The 25,340-nt window shown below is 37.1% G+C and overlaps 1 protein-coding gene across 7 annotated transcripts in view; it reads left to right on the top strand.

Annotated features, from left to right (window-relative positions):
- Positions 1–25,340, top strand: part of SLC25A40 (solute carrier family 25 member 40) — a 52,472-nt gene that overhangs the window by 9,637 nt on the left and 17,495 nt on the right. For 6 of the 7 annotated variants that reach the window (XR_005369351.1, XR_005369350.1, XM_038556700.1 and 3 more), the window contains exons 2-6: positions 11,717–11,785; positions 13,334–13,454; positions 15,159–15,218; positions 17,212–17,318; positions 24,807–24,874. Coding sequence is in view for 5 of the 7 variants with exons in the window: in XM_038556700.1 (XP_038412628.1) it covers positions 13,358–13,454; positions 15,159–15,218; positions 17,212–17,318; positions 24,807–24,874 (332 nt within the window). In the remaining 2 variants the exon portion in view is untranslated. The remainder of the gene's footprint in view (positions 1–11,716; positions 11,786–13,333; positions 13,455–15,158; positions 15,219–17,211; positions 17,319–24,806; positions 24,875–25,340) is intronic. The other variant, XM_038556699.1, reaches the window with a different exon arrangement.

The following is a 25,340-nucleotide window of genomic DNA, read 5'->3' as shown; positions in this document are numbered from 1 at the left end:
GTCCCAGGGCATGCAGAGCTAGCTACAGCAGAGCTCACTGAGGTGGCAGGCCAGCTATGGTGCCTAGAACTCTGCTCCAGTCTGCATTATCAAGAGGAGAGGCGGTGAGTGAACTTAAACTGTGGCACTCACCAGCCCCTCCAACCTGAAGGGAAGTCCAGCAGCTTCCCCACTAGTGGAATTCTAAGGCTGGATCTCTTTTTTTAAAGATTTTTTATTTATTTATTCATGAGAAACAGAGAGAGAGAGAGGTAGAGACACAGGCAGAGGGAGAAGCAGGCTCCACGCAGGGAGCCCGACGTGGGACTCAACCCCCGGTCTCCAGGATCAGGCCCTGGGCTGAAGGCGGCGCTAAACCGCTGAGCCATCCGGGCTGCCCTAAGGCTGGATCTCTTAAACCGAGACTTTTTTTTCTATGCCCCAAGACAGACAAACTGTTCAAGGTTCCTCAGTACTATCCCTTCCATTTTAGAAGGTCTAAAGTCTACTCCAGTAGGGACAGTAAAGTCTACTCCAAACTAAAAGGTACTTTGAGACCAGAAAACAAAGCAGATGAATTTGTACAGTTTAGACAGTGTTTTATTCAGGGTAATTTACTGACACAGGAGGATTAGCTGGAAAACGATCCATGGCAACTGCAAAGTTTTTCTCTGCAAAGTTGGCCTTAGTCCACAGATTTTATAGAATATGTGGATGTGCAGAAGGGCATTGTAATGAGATTAAAGGGTTCACGTGCACCTCAAAGGGTTTGTGTGCACATAATTGACAGTTAACCTTTAATTAGATTGTGGCACCACCTGTGTGTCAAGAATGGGAAATGTTATCCTTAAGGCCAAAACAAGCCTTCCCCTATCCTGGCCTTAGTGGACATTTCCAAGGTATGTAGACTAGTCTCCAAGGGCCTGGAACACATAGCCCAAGAAGGATCATTGAGTGAAATGAATAAGGTGAAGGGACAAAGATAGAATCAGTATTGTCAGCATTCCTACTTTTCCGCTGTACTTCTCTGCGTTCCTTCATTATCTTCTCTTCATTTCTCTTGCTGTCCTCTATGTGGTCTCTCTCTAGCCTTTCTTCATATATTTTTTTGTGTGCAGAAGCTGTTCAGCCCTCAGTTCTTTAGGAGGAATTACTCTATAAGTAGATGTAGATTTAGGGTGTCCATGGAAGAGATGAGTTGGGAGTCTTTATATGTCACCATCTTGGACCAGGACTCCACCTCTTCTAGCACATTTCGGTGGTTGAGGGAGGGGTGTTTTTGCTGGTGGTTTCTGAGGTGATTACAATTAGTATTTTACCTTATAACATTCTGGTTTGGATTAATACCAGTTAAATTTTAGTAGTATAGAAAAATTTGCTCTCATATAGCTCCATTCCTTCTTTGTGCCTTTGTAGTTATACAAACTACATCTTTATATATTTGTATGCTCATCAACAGAGATTTACTTTACTGTTTTATCCATTTTCTTTTATATTTATCCTTGTTACCTTTGCCAGTACTTTTGTTTCTTTATGAACTCCAGTTATTCCATGCTTGCGGATTGGAGAAATTAATACCTTTATGTTAATATTTTATGTTAATCTATTAAAATGTTTGTATTATCCAAAGCAGTCTACAGATTAAGTGCAATCTCTACCAAAATACCAATAGTGTTTTTTGCAGAACTAAAACAAATAATAAAATTTGTGTGGAATCACAAAATCAAAGCAATCTTGAGAAAGAACAAACCTGGAGATGTCACAGTCTTAGATTTTAAAGTATAGTATAAAGTTATAGTAATCAAAAGAGTACAGCAATGCAGTGAAACAAGATAGATCACATTGATCAGTCCAACAGCCCAGAAATAAACCTACACTTAATTAACATAGTCAGTCTGTAACAAAAGAGGTAAGTATGTTCAATCAGGGAATGACACTCTCTTCAGAAAATGGTGTTGGGAAAACTAGACAGGTACATGCAAAAGAATAAAGCTGGACCTCTTCTTATACCATGTACAAAGATAAATTCAAAATGGATTAAAGACCTAACTGTAAGATTTGGAACCATAAAACTTAACAACAGCAACATAGTAAACTTTTGGATAATGGTCTTAGCAATATTTTTTCTGGATAATTCTTCTCAAGGGAAAGAGCAAAAATAAACAAGGCTACATGAAACTAAAATCCTTTTGTGGAACAAAGGAAACCATCAACAGTACAAGAAGGCAACCTAGTGAATGGTGGAAGATATTTGCAATTGATTTTTCCCATACGAGGTTAATATCCAATATCTACAAATACTTACACATCAACATAAAAAAAAATAGACAATCCCATGTAGAGGGTCAGAAGACCCAAAAACACGTTTTTCCAAAGAAGATTCATGGATGGCAAACAGACACATGAAAAGGTACTTATTGTTGCTACTTAAAGTTTTGAATTGCATTTCCCTGATACACTTTACACCAGTCAGAATGGCCAGTATCAAAAAGACAAAAAGAAGTGTTGATGAGATTGTGGAGAAAAGGAAACCCTCATGTACCATTGATGAGAACATAAATTGGTGCAGCCACTGTGGAAAACATTATGGAGGTTTTTCAAAAAATTAAAAATAGAAATATCATGATCCAGTAATTCCACTTGGTGTATTTACCCAAAGAAAAGAAAGACACTAATTTGAAAAGAGATATGCACCCCTGTGTTTAGTGTAGTGTTACAATAGCTAAGATATGGAAACAACCTAAATTTCTTTTTTTTTTTTTTAAGATTTTATTTATTTATTCATGATCGTCACACAGAGAGAGACAGAGAGGCAGAGACACAGGCAGAGGGAGAAGCAGGCTCCATGCTGGGAGCCCGACGTGGGATTCGATCCCGGGTCTCCAGGATCGCGCCCCGGGCCAAAGGCAGGCGCCAAACCGCTGCGCCACCCAGGGATCCCCTAAATTTCCATCAATAGATGAATAGATAGGGAAGATATGGTATATATTTACATTGGACTGTTACTCAGCGGTTAAAAAAAATCCAAAATCTTATCATTTATGATAACGTGATTTGATCTATAAGGCATTATGCTAAATGAAATAAGTCAGAGAATGTCAGATATTATATTTCACATATTTGTGGGATCCAAAAAAGCAAAACAAATGAAGACATGGTAAAGAAAATCCAAAACTCATATATACAGACAACAAATTGGTGGTTGCCAGATGTGAGGGGAAGTGGGGGACTGAGTGAAATAGGTGAAGTGGGTTAAGAGGTACAAACTTTTAGTTCTAAAATAAGGCAAGATGAAAAGTACAGCACAGAGAATATAGTCAATAGCATTTTAATAACTTCATATGGTGACAGATTATAACTACACTTAATAGTGGTGAACATTTTGTAGTGTATGTAATTGTCCAATTACCATGTTGTACAATTGAAATTAATATATCTATGTCAACTGTACTTCAATTTGAAATGTTTAAAAAATAAAATTTAAAATGTGATACATGTGTATATAGAATGGAATATTATCCAGCCATGAGAAAGAAGGAAATCCTGCCATTTAGGAAGATGTGCTTGGACGTTGAGGTTATTATACTAAGTGAAATAAGACAGAGAGATACTGCATGGTATCACATGGGGAAAAAAAAAGAGTCTTGTAAAAAAAAGCCTCAGAGCAGACATCAATAATCCTAATGTGGATTCAAATGGTCCTCAAAAGAAAGCAGGGGTAGCCATCCTTATATCAGATAAACTAAAATTTACCCCAAAGACTGTAGTGAGAGATGAAGAGGGACACTATATCATACTTAAAGGATCTATCCAACAAGAGGACTTAAGAATCCTCAATATATATGCCCCGAATGTGGGAGCTGCCAAATATCAATCAATTAATAACCAAAGTTAAGACATACTTAGATAATAATACACTTACACTTGGTGACTTCAATCTAGCACTATCTATACTCGATAGGTCTTCTAAACACCACATCTCCAAGGAAACGAGAGCTTTAAATGATACACTGGACCAGATGGATTTCACAGATATCTACAGAACTTTACATCCAAACTCAACTGAATACACATTCTTCTCAAGTGCACATGGAACTTTCTCCAGAATAGACCACATACTGGGTCACAAATCGGGTCTGAACTGATACCAAAAGATTGGGATCGTCCCCTGCGTATTCTCAGACCATAATGCCTTGAAATTAGAAATAAATCACAACAAGAAGTTTGGAAGGACTTCAAATACGTGGAGGTTAAGGACCATCCTGCTAAAAGATGAAAGGGTCAACCAGGAAATTAAGGAAGAATTTAAAAGATTCATGGAAACTAATGAGAATGAAGATACAACCATTCAAAATCTTTGGGATGCAGCAAAAGCAGTCCTGAGGGGGAAATACATCTCAATACAAGCATCCATTCAAAAACTGGAAAGAACTCAAATGCAAAAGCTAACCTTACACCTAAAGGAGCTAGAGAAAAAACAGCAAATAGATCCTACACCCAGCAGAAGAAGAGAGTTAATAAAGATTCGAGCAGAACTCTATGAAATCGAGACCAGTAGAACTGTGGAACAAATCAACAAAACCAGGAGTTGGTTCTTTGAAAGAATTAATAAGATAGATAAACCATTAGCCAGCCTTATTAAAAAGAAGAGAAGAAGACTCAAATTAATAAAATCATGAATGAGAAAAGAGAGATCACTACCAACACCAAGGAAATACAAATGATTTTAATAATCCTAATGTGGAATCTTAGATTTTTTTTTTTTAATTCAGGAATGGAATAAGGATACTCATTTTCAATACTCTGTAACACTGTGTTGGAGATCCTGGCCTTTATAATAAGAAAACTAAATTTGTAACATAATGAGTATGATGGACAGAAATTAAACTTACTATTTTGCAGAAAAAACTTGAGTCTATAAATGAGAAATTAGAAGTAATGGCTTTTCTTTAGTAAGGTTGGCTGAGTATAAGGTTAATGTACAAAATTACTTCCATATATTAACAGCAGAGGCAATATATAATTAAAAGGAAAATACTATTTACATTGGTATTAGCAACTACCAGATATCTAGGGTTGGATTGGTCACAGATATGCCACAAAGATAACTATATGACAAATTTTAAAATTTCTCACAACATTAAGGAAGACTTGAATGAAGGAATAGACTATATTCATAGATATTTTCTCCAGGTTTATCTATAGAGTCAATGTAATTCCAACTAAAACCATAAAGAGATTTTTTTTTAAGATTTTATTTATTCATGATAGAGAGAGAGAGAGAGGCAGAGACATAGGCAGAGGGAGAAGCTGGCTTCATGCTAGGAGCCTGATGTGAGACTCGATCCCAGGACTCCAGGGTCATGCCCTGGGCCAAAGGCAGGCACCAAATCGCTGAGCCACCCAGGGATCCCAGAGATTTTTTTAAGAAGATGATTCTTAAACTTACGTAAAGGACCTGAGGGCCAAGAGCAACCATGACACTTCTGAAAAACAGGTAGGGTGGACCTAACCCTAACTTATATAAGGGCTTACTGTGACTCCATAGTAGTAAAGTGTGATAGGGTTTAAAGATGGATAGACAAATTGATCAGTAGAATAGAATAGAGAGTCTAGAAACAGTTCCACAAGGAAATAGAATTTAGGTATATAACAAAGTAGTGTATCAAGTTAGAGGAGAAAAGAGAGATTATTTAATAATTGGAGCTTTTTTTTGGGGGGGGGGGGGCCTGAGTGGCTCAGTTAGTTACGTATCTGCCTTGGGCTCAGATCAAGATCTCAAGGTCCTGGGATCGAGCCCCATATTGGGCTCCATGCCTAGCAGGGGAGTCTGCTTCTCCTTCCCCCCCACTCATGCTCACTTTCTCTTTCAAATAAATAAAATCTTCTAAAAATGGACTGTAAAGTACTTATTTTCACATGGGAAAAGATGAAATTGGCTTCCTATTACACATGCTATTTTAAAAATTCTGCATAAACTAAGGATTTAAAATTTGTCAGTGGCATAACTTTAATATACATAGGGAGAATATGTAGGCAGATATCTTTTGGACTTTTGAGTAAGGAAAGATTGCTTAAAGAAGAATCAAAAAGGTGTTGTCTATAAAGGGAAAGATAAAACTTCACTACGTTAACAATAAGAATTTTGACACTTCTCTTACGCTACACACAAAAATCAACAGCAAGTAGATTAATGACTTGAATGTAAGACCATAAAGTATAAAAATCCTGCATGAAAACATAAGGAAAAGCTTCATAACATTGATCTTGGCAGTGATTTCATGTACATGACACCAAAAGCTCTGACAGGAAAAGCAAAAGGCAACTTTGACTACATCAAACTAAAAATCTTCTAGACAGCTACAGACATAATCAACAGAGTGAAAAGACAGTCTGTGGAATGGGAGCAAATATTTACAAACCATACATCTGATATGAAATTACTATCCAAAATAGATAAGGAACTCCTACAACTCAGTAAGAAATAATAACTGGATTTAAAAATGGGTAAAGGACTTGAATAGACATCTTTCCAAAGAAAACGTACAAATGGCCAACAGGAATATGAATAGACCCTGAACATTACTAATGAAATCAAAGTCACAAGATATCACTTCAAACTTTTTATGATAGCCATTATTAAAAAGAAAAGCAGAAAATAACAAGTGCTAATGGAGATGCAAAAAATCTGAAGCCTGTGTATTGCTGGTAAAATGGTATAGCTGCTATGGAAAATGGTGTCAGTTCCTCAAAAAATTTAAAATAGAACAACTCTATGATTTAGCAATCCCTCTTCTGGATATTTAGCTAAAATTATTGAAACCAGAATCTCAAGATATTGGAACTCCTATGTTCATTGCATTAGGCACAGTTCAAGAGGTAGAAACAATCTAATTTTTTTGCCCATCAATAGAGGATAATGAAAATATGTATTTATGTACATCTATGTGTATATATATAAATGAGTATTATTTAGCATTTTTAAATTTTAAAAAAGATTTTATATTCATTAGAGTGCACAAGTCCGGGGGGAGGGGCAAAGAGAGATGGAGAAGTAGACCTCCCTGTCCAGCAGGGAGCCAACTCAGGGCTCTATTCTAGGACCTTGAGATCATGACCTGAGCCAAAAGTAGATGTTTAACTAAGCCATCTAGGTGCTCTTAGCCTTTTTAAAAAAGATTTTATTTTAGAGAGAAAGAGAGAGGAATGCATGAGCAGGGGGAGGAAGAAGGAGAGACTCTCAAACAGACTTCACACAGTGTGGAGCCGGATGCTGGGCTTGATGCCACGAGCCTGGGATCATGACCTGAGCCAAAAGCAAGAGTCAGACACTTCAGCCATTGAGCTACCCAGCTGCCCCATTTAGCCTTATATTTTTATTTTATTATTATTTTTGAAAGATTTTATTTTTTCATGAGTAACACAGAGAGAGAGAAAGAGAGAAAGAGAGAGGCAGAGACACAGGCAGAGGGAGAAGCAGGCTCCATGCAGGGAGCCCGATGTGGGACTTGATCCCGGGTCCCCAGGATCACACCCTGGGCTGCAGGCGGCGCTAAACCGCTGTGCCACCAGGGTGCCCCCCTATTTAGCCTTTTAAATGATGGAAATCCTCTCATATGATATAACATGTTTGAACTTTTAGAGTATTATGCTGGGTAAAAGACGCCAGTCGCAGAAGCAGGAATACTGCATGTCTCCACTTATGTGAAGTAATTAAAGTAGTAAAATTCTTAGAAGGTAGAATGGTAGTTTCCAGGTGAAGAGATGTTCAACATCTTTTACTTAGCAGGGGAAGGTAAATCAAGACTATAAGATAGCATTTAACATAAATTTGAAAAGATTAAGGCAAGGTATATAAATTAGTGATACTAATGTAAGTAGTAGGACAGAGGATGGGTATAAAAAGAAGTCAGGGACTTGGGAAGAAAGCTGTTGTTGCGGAATATTTGAAGTATCCTGTTTATAGGATAAATTAACATTAAAATCATTTCTCCCACTAGTCTGTGTGTTCTCTGGAAAGGTTAGAATAGCTGCCACTAGAAGAGGAGAAGGATGCAAAGGAAAAAGGGAAGTAGGTTGATAGGATTGCAAGGAATTTAAAGCCCTGGAGAATATATTATAAATTCTAGACAATCCACTAAGATTATTTCCTACTTTTTCTTCATCTAACCTCAAGTTTGTGATTATATTGTTCTCCCCCCCTTACATTATTTTTCAAATAAATTGAAAGACTAATTTTACAGATCTCATTGTAAGTAGTTACATGTTATGATTTTAGGAGATTAATATACGTTTCAAAACTATTTTTATATAAAGAAGTAATAAAAAATCCAGTAACCTTGATTCTGATTTCTAAAAAGTTACATCTAAATTTCTGACTTTTTCCCCTTAACATTCTATAATAATTGCTTAAAATATATCCGTTTTTCTGGCATTAGTTTTAGGTTTGAGCATATTCAGGTGCCAACTTTGCTGGAATGGATATCAAATAAAGCATTGTAGGCCTTTTTAGTTTTTACTTCTGGAGGAGAAGAGTACCTATGTTCTAGCATATGTATATTATTTTTCTACTTACTGTTCATATAATCGGTGTTAGAAGTATTTTCCTAGACTTGAAGATTCTACATAAGTTTCATGAACTAAAAAAATTTTGTTCAAATTTTCTCATGTATAGAAAAAATATAGAACAGTAAAATAATTATGGAGTACTTAGCACCTAAATTTAGCAGATTATTAACATTGGCATATTCATTTTTTCTGAAGTATTGTAAGCTACAACTGTTATAATGTTTAGCTCCAATACTTAGAATATGAATGTCTTTTTAAAAAAAGACACTTCAGTATAACTGGTATTATAACCAGTATACCATTCTCTCACCAAACAGTTGTCTAATATCCATCCTGTGTTCATATTTCTCTATGTACTTGCAAACTGACTTTTAAAATTTTATTTATTCAAACCAGGATGTATTTGGTTGGTGACTCTCTGAAGATGTCATTATTATTATTATTATTTATTATTCTATAATAGGTCTCCCTTCCCTGCTACCTTTTCCCCCTGCCTTAATTTCACTTGTTGAAGATCCAAGACAGTAGTTGTATTACAGCTTCTCCTATTTTGTGGTATCCTTTACTATGTTACTTTACTCTCTGAATTTTCTATAAATTGGAAGTTAGATCTAATGGATTTAGATTAAAATTAAAAGGTTTTTTTCCCCAAAAATACTTCATATATAGTGCTGGAAACTTAATTTTGTGTCAGAAAATCTAGTTGACTCGTGATACCAAGATTGATCAGACTGTTCAGCTTCTAAAATTGTTTTTGTTGTGTTTTCCTGTTTAGTTTTTTTTTTTTTTTTTTTTTTTTTAAGTGGGCTCCATACCCCAGGGTGGAAGCCCAACACTGGGCTTGAAGTCACGGCCCTGAGATCAAGACCTGAGCTGACATAAAAGGTCGGATGCTTAACTGACTGAGCCTCCCAGGTACCCTGAGAATTGTTTGTTTTTTAAGCAGAATAAATTTACTGGGACAATGAGATTTTTTTTTTTTTTTTTTAGCACTTCCACCCTGGATCCTCTAATTATAAATGTAAGCTTATTTCCTTAGATCATTATCTAGAGACTGCCAGAAAGGTGGGTAGGATGACAAGGGGTTTCAGTTTGCTCCTGTTCCTTGCTTTCAATTCCTAGAGAAGGGAGGACATGCAGTGTACGGTTTCTTCCAGTCCCAGGGCACCTGCCTTCAGGGCTCTTTACTGTAGGCACCCAGACAAGCAGATCTGCTTCCTAGGGTCCTGCTTATTGTCTCCCTCCCCTCCCACCTTCCCATGTTTCCAAGTCAGCTTTCATGCAAGAAGAAATCCTAACAAAAAAAGGTCTCTTGTCAATGGTCAAGAGTTGAATTGAGGGTGGGGGAATGGATGCATCTGAAGCAAAGAATGCAGGTGCCCAGATGTGCTCCCCTTAGATGTTTTTCTGATAACGTCCCTAATCATGCCAGAGAGATGAGCCATTTGCCAAGAACTTGGCCCAAGGCTTGAGAAGACTGAAAGGGCCCTGCCTAGCTTCCTTAGCTCACACCTCAGCTTTGCTAAGAGCAACCCTAGGCTCCAGCTGACCACATGCATGTGAGCTAGCTCGAGAACACTACAATAACTGTCAATAAAATCCAGGGTCATGGAGAGAAAGGTTGTGGCGGATGGAATTCTTCCAGCCTGGCTTGGCAATGTGCTTGAAATAGGGGAAGTGGTCCTCGATCCAAGTATAGATGCCTTTCAAGGTCATGTACTTCCTCTCTGTGCTGTTGATGGCGAACTATATCATAGCCAGGTAAGAGTATGGCGGCCGGGATCCCTGGGTGGCGCAGCGGTTTAGCGCCTGCCTTTGGCCCGGGGTGCGATCCTGAGGACCCGGGATGGAATCCCACGTTGGGCTCCTGGTGCATGGAGCCTGCTTCTCCCTCTCCCTGTGTCTCTGCCTCTCTCTCTCTCTCTCTCTCTCTCTGTGTGTGACTATCATAAATAAATAAAAATTTAGAAAAAAAAAAAAAGAGTATGGCGGCCGCTCAGAGAGTCCTGCCAGGATGTTGATGCTCCCAGGGGCTCCTCAACCTGACTTTGCTCCAGGTGACGATTCTCCTTTTCCTCCATCTCTTGTTTGATGCTGCTGGAGCCCAGTCCATCCAAACTCCTCTTTCCAAGCCACTGAATGTTAGTCAAGCTGTTGTCAAGAGTGCAGCCTGCTGTCTCACTGCCAGCACAGCTCTCCCATCTCTGCCCGGGAAGGTCTCCAGGTGGTCTAGGCAGATTCATATCCCTAGCTGCCGGCTTTGATCCCAGGGTCTCGGTGACCACTTCTGTCCTCTTGGGATCATTGCTGGTTTGGGCTTGAGCCTGGGATCTTGGAGGGTGAGTGGGGGCTCCCCCATAGCTGATGAGGATGAATTTGTTGGGCCCAGTGCTGCTACTCTCTTTTCCTTTGGCAGTCAATGCTGTGATGATGCTCCAGATATTGGCTTTGTTCGGGATGGCCACCGCTTGGGTGTTGGGCATGGTGGGGTGGTTAAGAGTCTTGATCCCAGCTGTAAACTTGCAAGAGTTGGACTCTGCCGCCTCCTTGGAGGCCTGTGCTTGACCAGGCTCTTGTTGGGCAGGGGGCCTCTTAGGTTCCTCTCCTGATGTTTCACCTGGGGCATTTTGAACAGGAAGGGGCAGCCTCAGTCCTTGGAAAGTCAGTGGCCGATGGGGGCTGGTTTTCATTATAAATCTGTGCTTTCACTTTCCGTTGAGAATCACAAGCACGGACCCTCCCAACTGCAGAAGTCCCAGCGCTGAGCTGTGGCTTTGAGGGCGGGCTCCGGGCTCCTCTGAGCTGGGGGCCAAGCCAGGAGCCCGCACAGGGACTCAAGGGGACTCGTGCCAGGTGCGGGAGGGGTGGGGAATCCCCGGGGGAGGGGGGATCCCGGGAGAGGAGGGGTCCCCAGCCAGGGGGAGGGGGGAGGGGGCGGGGGGCGTTGGAGCTACAATGAGAAGTTTTATAAGCGAAGTTTAATAAATGTAAATTGAGCATTTGTGGAATGCTCTCCATATTCCTCAAAGCACTTAATAGAAGGTATTGAGTAAATATTTGTTGATTTGTCTTTTAAGGTTTTTTTTACATGCTGCTTTCCTTTAGGTTCTCCCTTTCTTGTGTGAAAAAATAAAATAGTTACTTTCATTTTTTTCATTTTTCACTACAGATTTTCAACTGCTAATGTTACAAACAACAAAATATTGGAGCATAGAGTTGAGGAAAAGACTTAAACCAGGTGAGTAATAATGAAAGTCTAAAGAAACAAACTACCATTCATTTTTATAAAGTTCATTATTGGGATAATTGATAAAATTGGGATATGAACTATAGAGTACTAAGTTTCCCCAACTTGATAATGTTACTGTGGAATATAAGGTATTCTGAGGTAATTACAATAGCGAGGTATGATGTATACAAGCTACTTTCAAACTATTCACACACACACACACACAAAAAGTGGTTTATGAGATTGAGAGAGAGTTTGGTGACATTCTGGGTTAATAAGAACTAATTTATTTCCAATGGAAGTGTAAATTGGGACCAATTTCTGGGACCTTTCTGGAAAGCATTTTGGCAATTTGTCTCAAGTTTTCAGTTCAGCCTTGCAATCTTTTTCTTCTATAATAATTCTAGGAAGATCACAAAAAGCTATGGGTATGGGGATATTTATATAAGAATGTATGAATAAAAGAGTAAGGAAAAGTTGATAGCATAAATATTTAACAATATGATATTGATTAAATATAGTCAAAAACTAAGTATTAAAAATTTTAATATGCATCTATGCTTACTCCTGCAATGTCTGTAATGCAGACATGTCTGTCTACACTGGCTACTAAACAATATGAATTTTTTTTTAAAGATTTTTACATATTTGAGAAAGAGAGAAAGTACATGCACACAAGAGCAGGGGGAGGGGTATTAAGAGAGGGAAAGGCAGAGAATCTCCAGCAGACTCCATACTGATCAAGGAGCCAGATAGTCTAACGACCCAGGGATCTTGACCCAAGCCAAAACCAAGAGCTGGATGCTTAACTGACTGAGCCACCTAGGCACCAATATCTATTTATGTTTTTTAAACAAGATTTTTTTTAAAAGAGACATGTATACAGATCTATGAATATACATATTTGATTAGTTACATGTAATCTGCATGTACATGTGTGTTTCTGTATATTATATACATAAAGACACATATGTATTTACGTGTACATAGACATTTGGAAAGATGACACCCTTATATTACTAGCGGTTATTTTTTAATAAAAGGTTTATAAAAGTGATTTTTTATACTTTTTTTATATTAACTGGCTTTTTATGAAGGAGTATATATTACTTTTCTCATCAAATTTTTCAAAATGTTTTCTTTTAAACATTATATGTTTTTATTTTATACCTTTATAGCAATTTTTGGTATACAGTACAAATAGTGATATATTTACTATCTGAGTAGTTCTTATGAGGTTAAATGCACAAATTCTGAGCTTTGTTGGCCTTCATTCTGTTACATGGCCGGAGTCTGTTTTCTTATTGCTCTATTACTTGTCTTACAAATACATTGCTGCTTATACAGCTGAAGTGCATTGTCATTTTTGGAAATCAGAGTACATATTCTATTAATGACAGTTGTGTAGTGCCTTTATATAGAACTTATATTATTTTTGATAGTGGTCAACAACATATGCTTTGATTTTAACACCAGTTGTTTTTATAGTTTAATTAATAGCAAATTTAAGGGCATTTTCATTACACTTTTATTTTACATCTTGCTTTTTCTTAACAGATTTTTCTTCAGTCAGTTAAAACTATGGATCTTGAATCAGAGGGACCACAGATTATCAAAGTGACACCTGTTCAACAAATGCTTGCCTCTTGCACTGGAGCTATCCTGACATCACTAATGGGTAAAGTAATGTTGTAGATTATGTAACTAAATGATTTCCATTTAAGTATATCAATTGTGCAGTAATACTAAAATTCTCATTCGTCCTCCGTCATGTTCTCTCTGCATCAACATAATAAGAAAAGAACCTTGGACAAAGAGTCAAGAGAGTTGAATTTTATTCCTTGATTTGCTGTTCTCAGGCTGAGTGCATTTTAGGATAGTCCCTAGTTCTCTCTGAACTTTATTTTTCATCTATAAAAGTAGAGGCTGAGACCAGGAGTTCTTTGAAGTTTCTATCAATATTGAAATTCTGTGACTCTGGTAGCCATTTTTTTTGTTTATTTATTTGTTTATATATAAAGATTTTTAAAATTTATTTATTCATGAGAGACACAGAGAGAAGGGCAGAAACATAGGCAAGGAAGAAGCAGGATCACCCCCTGAGCCCAAGGCAGATGCTCAACCACTGAGCCACCCAGCCGACCCTCTGGTAGCCTTTTTAAAAATAGAAAACAGAAACAAAAACAAAAAAAATAGAAAACAAAAAAGAATAAAATATTAGAATAATGAATAATATAAACTTTGGGCAACCTATAGTAGCAACAAATACAAATTATGTTTTTCTTTGCTTATATTAACAGTGAATTTCTTAAATTCCTCTGGGCCACATTTTTCTGTTTTTTATAGTCCATTTCTTCTAGAGAAAGACAAATGACTTAGGTATAGTTGGTGTACTTCAATAGTTTTAAGGTGGCTAGTTTATTTAAATAAGATAGATAATTAGAACAAATATAAACATATTGCTTTCAGATGTAGTCTCTTATTTTAGGTCAGAATGTTAGTGTTGTAAAGATTTTAGAGATTATCCAGTGTAACCTCTTCATTCTCAGATGAGGAAAAGTTTTCTTAGAACCACTATCTGACATTTTTTTTTTTTTCTATTTGGGTAAATAGAGTGTGGATTAAAACCATTTTTCCTTTACTGTGCTTTTCCTGAATGGAGTAACACAATGTGGTAGGAAAGATGATTTATGGCTAGCTTACTCAAATTTTCATTATGTGTAGTTTTTATTTGATACAGCTGAATTTAACAGATTAGGAAGACTAATATTGTTTGATTATTGATTACTTGTAATATAGAGTTATTCTCAAATTTATAGACTTCCAAAACTTACTCTTTACCTTAGATGATGTATTGTCTTTAAAATACTAGTAATTAGTTGTAATGCTAATGAAATTATTGTTGTAGAAGTATCATAAGTGACAGTTTAGTAGTCATGAGAAGAGTAACTACATTGTCTTCTCATTGATCCTCTTTAAACAGAATTCAAGGGCAAAAATTAGAAAGTTACATTTAAAACCATTTTAAGGGCAGCCCCGGTGGCGCAGCAGTTTAGCGCCGCCTGCAGCCTGGGGCGTGATCCTGGAGGCCTGGGATTGAGTTCCGCGTCGGGCTTCCTGTGTGGAGCTTGCTTCTCCCCCTGCCTGTGTCTTTGCCTCTCTCTCTCTCTCTCTGTGTCTCAATGAATGAATGAATGAATGAATGAATAAATAAATAAATCTTTAAAAAAAATAAAAAAATAAAACCATTTTAAGATAATTAATCTTATTCATTATATAGTCATGAAGAAGGGTTGATTTGATATATTTTGTAATCTTTGGACAAAAATGTCTATATAATTTATAGGCATCACGTATAATTGAAATTTATGTTTCTTCATAGTGACACCCCTCGATGTGGTTAAAATTCGACTCCAGGCTCAAAACAACCCATTCCCCAAAGGTATGTGTACTAGTCATCCTGAAAATATTGTTAGGCTTTTATTTTTTTTTATTTTATTTTTTTATTTTTTTAAAGATTTATTTATGATAGACATAGAGAGAGAGAGAGAGAAGCAGAGACACAGAGGGAGAAGCAGGCTCCATGCCGGGAGCCCGACATGGGACTCGATCCCGGGACTCCAGGATCGTGCTCTGGGTCAAAGGCAGGCGCTAAACCGCTGAGCCACCCAGGGATCCCTTGTTAGGCTTTTAAATACTACTTTATTCATTTTTGTTTGAATATTTTTTTTTGTTAATTTTTAAAAGTTCATACCTTTTTATCCTTAAGTAGAAATGTTTTTTCAGTACTTAGATTTACATGACGGGGTCTAGCCAGAAAACAAGTATTTGAGCGTGTTGTGTGCCTCACAAGTAAGAACAAAATTCTAAGGGTAAGAGACCATAGAATCTAGTTTCCTTCCTTAGTCCAAGAGCTGTGCCCATTCTAGAACATTCATCCACCAGCAGTTCATTCAGCAGTTGATTGAATATAGTGCTAGGAAATAATTATCTTATCAGACAGCTTGGTTCATTGTTGGATAGTACAGTTTATATGAATTTGAAAAGAATATACATTTTTATTAGATGGCAAAAATGGCAATTCCTTGATCAATCTTTTACAGTTTTATAAAGATAATGACATATCAAACATGTTTAGATAGCAGAAAACAGACTGGACTGTAAGAATGTTGTCTCAGATATATGCTACTCTGAGGAACACAGCACTGAGATGGAATAAACAACAGTCCTATTTCAGGTGGAGGACAGATTAGATGTATTATAGGAGGAGCCTAAAAGGAAAATAGTTTCCTACACATTTAAGAAATCCTTAAAAGCACAAGGAGACACTTAGACATGTATTATGAAACCCACAGATTTATATATGGTCAAACAGAAAAGATAATTTTGGTAGCCGGGGTGAGTCCAGTAATGAGAAAGAGTTACTCTTAGAGAAAGTTGTAGGTAAATTATCTGGGAGCTGACAAATGTCTAGAATGAGCAACATAAGTAAAGAGAGACAGCATAGCACGATTTACATTGATAGAGAAGAACTTGTTTTAATTCTCTATTTCTCTAATTGAGATATAATCTACATATAACATTGTATTAGTTTTTTAAAAATATATATTTTTTAAGATTTTATTTATTTATTCATGAGAGACACAGAGAGAGAGTCAGAGCACAGGCAAAGGGAGAAGCAGGCTTCCCGCAAGGAGTCCAGTGTGGGGCTCAATCCCAGACCCAGGAATCACACCCTGAGCCAAAGGCAGACTCTTAACTGCTGAGCTACCCAGGTGTCCCACATTGTATTAGTTTTAAGTGTGCCACATAATGATTCAATGTATATATATATGTATATCATTGATGTATCTCACCACAGTAAGTTTAGTCAATATCCATCACCTCACACAATTAACAATTTTTTTCTTGTGAAGAGAACTTTGAAGATCTAATCTCTTAAGTTTCAAATGTAAATTAGATTTTTGTATATATGTTTATATGTGTGTGTATATATGCATATGTATATTTCACATATGTATAGTTAAAAAAATTTTTTTTGTCTGAATTTCCCTTGTGTACCATAGTTTTATTCTTGTTAAATGGAGATGTATACACATGTTCTCTTTTCAAAATAGGTTTTCCTCCTTTATATTCCCTATGCATTCCTTCAGATACTCTGAAAGAATTTATTTCTGTGTGCATATGCTTACTACATTTCTGAAAACATAAAATTCATAAATTTACTCAATTATTTTTCACCCACTTTGAGTTTAGAGACCAGTGCTTTGTCATTAAGTAAATCAGTTTATGTATTTTTCATCCTAAAAGGTAAAAACAAAGTTATATTTCTTTTCATAATTTTCTAGTCCACTCATTGTACTTAGAATTTGTTCCTCTGTAAAAATAGTACAGTGTGTGAAGTAATTTTTGATTTTGGGGACCTTCTTTGTTAGGAAAATGTTTTGTATATAGTAATGGACTTATGGATCATCTATGTGTCTGTGAAGAGGAAGGCAACAAAGCATGGTATAAGAAGCCAGGACGTTTCCAGGGTACATTGGTAAGATTATATAATAATCACAGTGTATTTTCTACCTTTACATTTAATCTTATGTATGAAAGATCTTCCAAATGCAAGAGAGTAAAAAGTCCATGATATATAGTTAGCACACTTATCCACAGTTGAAACGTAGATATTGAGGCAGGAAAAGAGAAGTGCTTCTTTGCTTTTAATTAACGTGTTACTAACTTTCATCTTTTCATGCTTTTTTTATATGGAAAGAAAAAACAGTCAATTTTTTAAAAACTTTTAAAATTGTTTTATTTTTTAAAAAGATTTATTTATTTGAGAGAAAGAGAGACAGATTGTGTGAGAGGAGGGTGGAGAGGCAGAGGGAGAGTGAGAATCCAAAAGCAGACTCCCTGCTGAGTTCAGAGCCTGACTCTAGACTAGATCCCACAACTCTAAGATCATAACCTTAGCCGAAATCAAAAGAGTTGGCCATTTAACGGACTGAGCTACCCAGGCACCCCTAAATTGTTTTATTTTTACATAATCGTAGATAATACGCAATTTCAAGAAAAATATACAAACAAAAGATATGTGCCTTTTTCTTCCTCTCCCTCCCCCCCCAAAGGTAACATCATACAGAAGTAGTACAATATCATAATCAGGATATTGACTTTGATTTGAGAGAATCTTGAATCTGGGAAACAAACTGAGAGCCTGAAGGGGAAGTAGGTAGCGAGCAGCATGGGGTAACTGTCTGATGGGCAATGAGGAGGGCACGTGATATGATGAGCACTGGGTATTATACACAACTGATGAATTATTGAAAACTACAGTGATGTACTATATGTTGGCTAAATGAACTTAAATTTAAAAAAATTCAACTGAGTAAACCTGAAGATCTAATTGGCTTTATTCAGCAATTCATGATGTGGGCAGCATTGCATCTAGCATGTATAAAGGAACTGTGAGGAGCTATACCAAACAGAAGACTTTTATAGGCAGAAAAAGATGGGGCCAGGAAGTTATTCTAACCAGGAGTGGATTGTTGCAGGCAAGGTCACCTTCTTCTGAGGGAACTTGGGAGTTTGTCAGGCAGATTGCCTCACTAGTCTTAATTTGGTAATTACAGATTGACTGGTTAAAGGTCATGTTCTTGGGAAAGGCTGAAACTACAATTAGGTGAAGTCCTAAGTCAGTGTGCTGACATGAGGATTAGCATAAGTGACTCCATTTTAGGTTTCTCTCATCGTTAAAAGTATGCCGTTTCCTTTTTTGTTTTCTCTTTGTTTTTGTTTTAGTATTTATTTATTTGAGAGAGTATGGGTGGGAGGAGGGACAGAGGGACAAGCAAACTCCCCGTTGAGTAGGGAGCCCAGTGCGTGGCTCGAATCTGGGACCACAGGATCACGACCTGCGCTAAAGCATATGCCTAATCTCCTGAGCCACCCAGGTGCCTCTTCTTCTTCTTTTTTTTCCATTGCTGTTTTATTTTTCCTCCCTTCTATGTGTTACTTGAACATTTTTTAAAAGAATTTCATCTTCAAAAAAAAAAAAAAAGAATTTCATCTTCATAGAGTTTTTGTGTGTATATTTCTTTGCTAAGGCTTCCTAATTTTTCATTTGTTTTGGATATGTTCATAAATGATCACTCAGTAATTTTTCTGCTGACTGCTTTAAAATCTAGGTCAGATAATTTTAATATTCTTATCTCATTGTTGGAGTCTGTTATCTTTTTTCATTTAGTTTGACATCCTCCAGGTTCTTAGAATGACAAGTGATTTTTTTTTAAATTGAAACCAGGAAATTTTGAGTATTCCATTATGAGATTCTGAATCTTGTTTAAACACCCTAATTTAAGTGGCTTTTTTGGCTTTTTTGACACTGTTAACTCAGAGGAAGAGGGGTGCCACTTTGTTAGCGCTGGATATAGTTGGAAGTTCATGTTTCTAACAGCCTCCATGGGACACACCCTGTAGTGGAAGAAATCTTTACTGATTGACAGTATGATCTGAATGTTTGTGCCTGCCCAAAATTCATATGTTGAAATCCTAATGCCTGAAGTGATGGTATTAGAATGTGGAGCTGAAGGTGATTAGGTTACTAATCTGAAGTTGATTAGAGGGCAGAGACCTAAGGAATTAATGACTTTATAAAAGAGATCCCAGAGCTGCCTTGCCCTTCCACCATGTTGGGGATACAGTAAGAAATCAGAGACCTGGGAGAGGGCCCTCTGACCTAGCACTGTGATCTGGGACTTCTAGACTCCAGAAATGTGGTAAATAAATTTCTCTTATTTGTAAGGTACTAGGTTATAACAGCCCAAACAGACTCAGAGCAGAGAGGAAGTTCTGGCTTCCCTTATAGTTTCCACTGACACTGGTGGAGTGATCTCATTACTCTTGGTGACAGTGAAAGCCCTAACACCTCCTCTGCCTCTCTGACACTACCATTAGAATGCTTGGCATATTTATCTTAGTTATTTTAGATTCCCATTCTGATAATTCTAAAATCTCTGCCATATATGAGTCTGGTGCTGATGCTTGCTTTGTCTCTTTAGACTGTGTATTTTGCCTTTGTATTTTGTACTTTGTATTTATTTTTATTTTTTTTATTTTTTTTATTTTTTTGTAGAAAGCCACACATGTTGTAGTAGGTTAAAAGAAAATGAGGTAAATACAGCTTTATTGTCAGGTGATTTGTTTATCTGATTAGAAGCTAGGCTGTGTTTACTGCTTGTTGTAGTTGTATTGTCAGAGAATAAAATTCCCTCCAGTGTCCTCTTTTTTTGTCTTGCATATTATCCTTAAGTTTTCCTAGAGACTGCTCAAATAGAGTCTGAGGCTTGTGGTTCTTTCAAAGCTGTGATCCTCTGTTGTTTTACAAGAGCCCTGTAGATGTGGTGATAAGGTATGGAGGAAGGGAAATATTCCACAGTCCTGTGACTAGGTCTTATTCTTAAGGAACATGAGTTGGGTGTTTCCCTTGCCCCAGGTTGGTTAGATTTTTGTAAAACTGCAGGTGGTTTAAGTTCTGATAAAATAGTTTCCCTAAAATATATGCTTTATTAAGGAGAATACAGGTTTGGGGTATATTTCAAAACTGGTTTACATTTTTCCTTCACCTGCTGCGGAAGCAGGAGGAGATTTTTCTCTGCTGTTCACAGTGAGAATCTGGTAGGACTCATAGAGCTAAAAATGAAGGTGTGGGAGGCCCCCTAACAACAGGCCTTTTTTATCCTCAAGTTAATATACACTGAGCTTTCAGCAATTTGTTATAGTTTAAAGTGTAGTTATTAACATTGGTTCTAACTGCAGGCTTCCACTCTAATAAGTTGTGAGTCTCTGTATCTGTTTCTCCAGTTTTCAGGATAGCAGTTTGCTCTGTGACTTCAATTGTTTTGTAAATCTAAGAGGAGTTAACTTTTCATTTTGTTAAACTTTTTTCATGTCGTGAGGACAAGAAGTGGCAACTGTGTCCTTCGGGGTGTATTCCCAAATTTTAATGTTATATTTTTACTATCAGTCAGTTGAAATATTTTCTAATTTCCCTTGTAATTTCTTTTTTTGCCATAGTTATTTAGAAATATATTTAATTTCTTAATAATTGGATATTCTCTAGAATCTTATTATTCCTGATTTCTACTTTAATTTCACTGTGGTCAAAGGAGTATACTCTGTAAATTTTCAGATTTTTGAAATTTATTGAATCTTGCTAAGTGGCCCTACAAATGATCTGTCTTGGCGAATATTTTATGTACACTTTAAAACCTATATTCTGGGATCCCTGGGTGGCGCAGCGGTTTAGTGCCTGCCTTTGGCCTAGGGCGCGATCCTGGGGATCCGGGATTGAGTCCCACGTCGGCTCCTGGTGCATGGAGCCTGCTTCTCACTCTGCCTGTGTCTCTGCCTCTCTCTCTCTCTCTCTCTCTCTGTGACTATCATAAATAAATAAAAATTAAAAAAATAAAAAAATAAAACCTATATTCTGCAATTGTTGGGCATAGTGTCTTATAAGCCATCAGGTCAGGATAGCTGATGTTTCATTTAGATCTTCTAAATTCCTATTAACTTTTTCCTTTACTCTGTCAGTCACTGCAAGAGGATATAAAAATCTTCAATTAGGACTTTGTCTCTTTTCCCTTGAGTTCTCCCAGGTTTGCTTCATAGCCTTTGAAACCTTGTTTTAGGGACATATACATTTATACTTGATATGTTTTTCTGTTATATTTTTATTTTAATGAAGTGTCTTTATCACTGGTAATATTCATTATCTTGAAATTTTTTGTCTGATAGTAATGTAGCCACTTAAGCTTTCTCATACTGTTTATAAGGTATATCTTTTTCTATCCTACTACTACAAGTCGTGCTTGCTTCAGCAGCATATATATTACTCCAAGACAACATAGAGCTGGGCCTTGCTTTTTTAGTCCCCTCTCTGACAATCTCTGATTTTTAATTGGAAAACTTAGTACTTTAAAGTAATTCTTAACATAGTTGGGTGTCACTCTACTATCTTTGTATGTTTTTTTACTGTTTGCTCCCTGTTTTTGCTTTTTGGTTTTCTTCTCCTTTCTTGGATTCTGTTGGATTAGTTGAGTTATAATAATAATATATTGATTTTTCAATTCCCATTTCTAGGGAGACAGTTCTTCAAGTCTTTCACATTTCTGCGTATCTTGTGACTGCTCTTAACATGTTCCTTACCATCTTTTCCATGATGTTTGTATGGTGAACAACCTTGATAGATACAGTATCTCCCTCTAGAGCAAAGGGAAAGTGTCCCCACTGCACATTACAGAGGATTTGGGTCCCCTCAGGTCAGATTTCCCCTGCTGTAATGCAGGCACTGTGTGTTTAGGTGTCATCCAGCCTTCTTCACATTCCTTTGTGGAAATTAGGGCTCAGGAAATTGGCACAAAATGCTGATACCGCTGCTGTTACTGTGAGTAATAAACTGTCCTTTACCTCTTATGCCAGAGATTCTTGTCTTTGATCAACTCTCAGGATACTGTGGCAGGCTGACTTGGTAACTTGCAAGGAGAGTATGTGTACTTAGACCCCTCATGGTTTTTGACAGGATTCATGCTGTCCCTCTTTCTTTGTGCTATGGCTTAATGTATAGTACATCTTTGTACATTACAAATTCCACAGCTGTTAGAAAATGTTTTATTTAAAAAGTTATGTCTTTTAAAGCATTTAAAAGGATAAAGGGGGGAAATGTTTCATACATAACCATGTATTTACCATTTCTTCTTCCTTCCTTTTTTGAAGATTTTAGTTGCTATTTGGCAGCATGGCCCTTCTTCCTGAAGACCTTATTTTCAGCATTTCTTTTAGGCAGGTGTTTTGGCAGTTTTCCTCTCAGTTTTTGTTCTACTGAAATGTCTTTATCAAGCATTTTTAAAGCCTATTTTGGCTGCATACAAAATTCTGGCATAATTTTTTTCAGCACCTTAAACGTGTCATTACATTATCTTGTGACCTTCCATGTGTCTTATGCAAAGTTAGCCTTCATTTGTATCATCCTTTCTCTAGATGTATTTTTGTCATTTGGCTTTTCTGTTTTCATTGTCTGTTTTTATTTTTCTTGGAACCTTTTCGGATTTGGGGCTCTGTCAATTGATGTCTTTGACTTATTTGGGGAAGTTTTTGGCTATCATTTCCTTAGGATATTTCCTATCCTGTTCTCTCTCCTTTCCTCTGATTCTAGGTAAACCTGTTATGCCACTTGATGTTTCCTTCCCATCAGGTTCCCTGAGCCTCGACATTTCTCTTCATTATTTTTCCTCCTTCTCTTTCAGACTGAAGTTCTGTCTTTAAGTTCAGTGACTCTATTTGCTATTTCCTTTCTTCTGATAAGCCCACTTAGTGAATTTTTACTTCAGATTTAGAATTTTCACTTGGCTGTTTTTTATGGTAACTGTTCCTATGCTGAAATACTAATTTGTTCTTTCATTGTGTATATATCATCTTTTAAGTTTTTAAATATATTTATAATAGCTGCTTTAGACTTCTTTTTTTTTTAATATTTATTTATTCATGAGAGACACAGAGAGAGGCCTCTGACACAGGCAGAGAGAAAAGCAGGCTTCATGCTCCGAGTCTCCCTGGGACTTGATTCTGGGACTCCAGGATCATGCCCTGGGCTGAAGGCAGGCACTCAAACTCCTGAGCCACCCAGGCATCCCTGCTTTAGACTTCTTGTCTGCTAATTGTATCATCTGAAATTTCAGTATTGGTTTTTATTGACTACTTTTTCTTTAAGTATGGGCACATTTTCTTTTTTTTTTTATGCCTTAGGAATTTTGATTGTATAGAAGACATTATGAATGATGCATTGTGAAAATATTCTTCCAAAGAGTCCATTTTGTTTTAAAAGACAGTTAACTTTGGCTGGATTCAGACTCTAAAGTCAGGCTTCCCTGTGTTGGTTTGCAGTTGAAATTTCCACTCAGCCTTTAGCTGCTGGTTTATTTTGTAGCCTGGACTTTGTTGTCTTGGTCTAGGATTGTCTAATTTATTGGTGAGCCAAGCTTTGTGACTGATGTATTTTTTAAGATTTTATTTATTTATTCATAAGAAACACAGAGAGAGAGGCAGAGACATAGGCAGAGGGAGAAGCAGGCTCCATGCAGGGAACCCGATGTGGGACTTGATCCCGGGTCTCCAGGATTACGCCCTGGGCTGAAGGCAGCGCTGAACCGCTAAGCCACCCGGGCATCCCTTGTGGCTGATTTTGTATGCAAACTTTGGGGCTTATGCTTTCTGTAGTGCCTCCTTTTCCTACCTAAGTTTCTAGATATTTTGTCAGCCTGAATCCTGTATTTTGCCATTTCCAGCAAGTAAATGTGCTATTCTTTGCCACTTCTATAGAGAAAAATCTGCAGATTTGCAAATCTCACTCATTGCTCTTTGTCTTTCAACAGCCTACTTCTCACTGATTTTTACCTGTTTTTGATTCCAGAAATTTCAAGTACTGGATTTATTTATTTATAATTAATTAATTTATTTATTTATTTATGAGAGACACAGAGAGAGAAAGGCAGAGACACAGGCAGAGGGAGAAGCAGGCTCCATGCAGGGAGCGCATTGTGGGACTCGATCCCAGGACTCCAGGATCACGCCCTGGGCCAAAGGCAGGTGCTAAACCGCTGAGCCACCCAGGGATCCCCAAGTACTGGGTTTAAATATTTTTTCAGACACTGTGGTTGGTCAAGAGAGTTAATCTGACCCATTCTCTGCCATTACTCCATTTCCTTTTTATAATAATATTTTAAAAACTTGGCATCTAAGTAGAATAAGCCATAGCTGAGTAACATAGATTTTATTCTGTCAGCAGAAGGTATCATTCAGAAATGCTTTACTTGTGTTTGAAAGTTGAGGGAAATTTTTTTTAAATGAATGGATAAAACATAAATCTGAGAAGCTCATATTTTGGAAATAAATGCTTGAAAAAATAAAAGTACCAATCATTTACCAAAAAGTTTATATATCAAGTTCAGGGATATATTTTGACTGTTTTCTATTATACTTTTAGGATGCCTTTTTTAAAATCGTTCGAAATGAGGGCATTAAATCCCTGTGGAGTGGCCTTCCCCCTACCTTGTAAGTTGCAATTTACTATTTTTCTCACTAAATGTTTTGTTTTGCCTTATGATTGGCATGATTGGATAAAATCATAATTTATAATATTGGGACTTTTTCTAAAGCATTGTTTTATGAGTCCCACAGCCACCCACACATTTGATGATTTGTTAGAGAAGGACTCACAGGACTTAAAGACGATTATACTCCTGTCTGTGACTTATTACAGCATGCGGCTACAAAGCAGAATCAGGAAGGGAAGAGGCACAACAGTAGCTGACCAGGCAGGCATAAAGCTTCCAGAACCCTCCCTGGTGACATCCCATAGGACATGCTTATTCTTCTAGCACTGAACTGCAGCAGCATGTGCAAAGTATTTCTACTTTAAAATGAGTTTCAGTGGCAAAGTCTGAGGCTTATATTGAGAATTAGTGACATAGGCAAATTCTTTCTTTATGACCACCTGTGACTACCAAAACTCCAGACC

Source organism: Canis lupus, chromosome 14 (genome assembly GCF_011100685.1).
Source record: "Canis lupus familiaris isolate Mischka breed German Shepherd chromosome 14, alternate assembly UU_Cfam_GSD_1.0, whole genome shotgun sequence".
Taxonomy (NCBI): domain Eukaryota; kingdom Metazoa; phylum Chordata; class Mammalia; order Carnivora; family Canidae; genus Canis; species Canis lupus.
The sequence above is the reverse complement of the archived record's forward strand: the minus strand, read 5'-3'. Positions and strand labels throughout refer to the sequence as shown.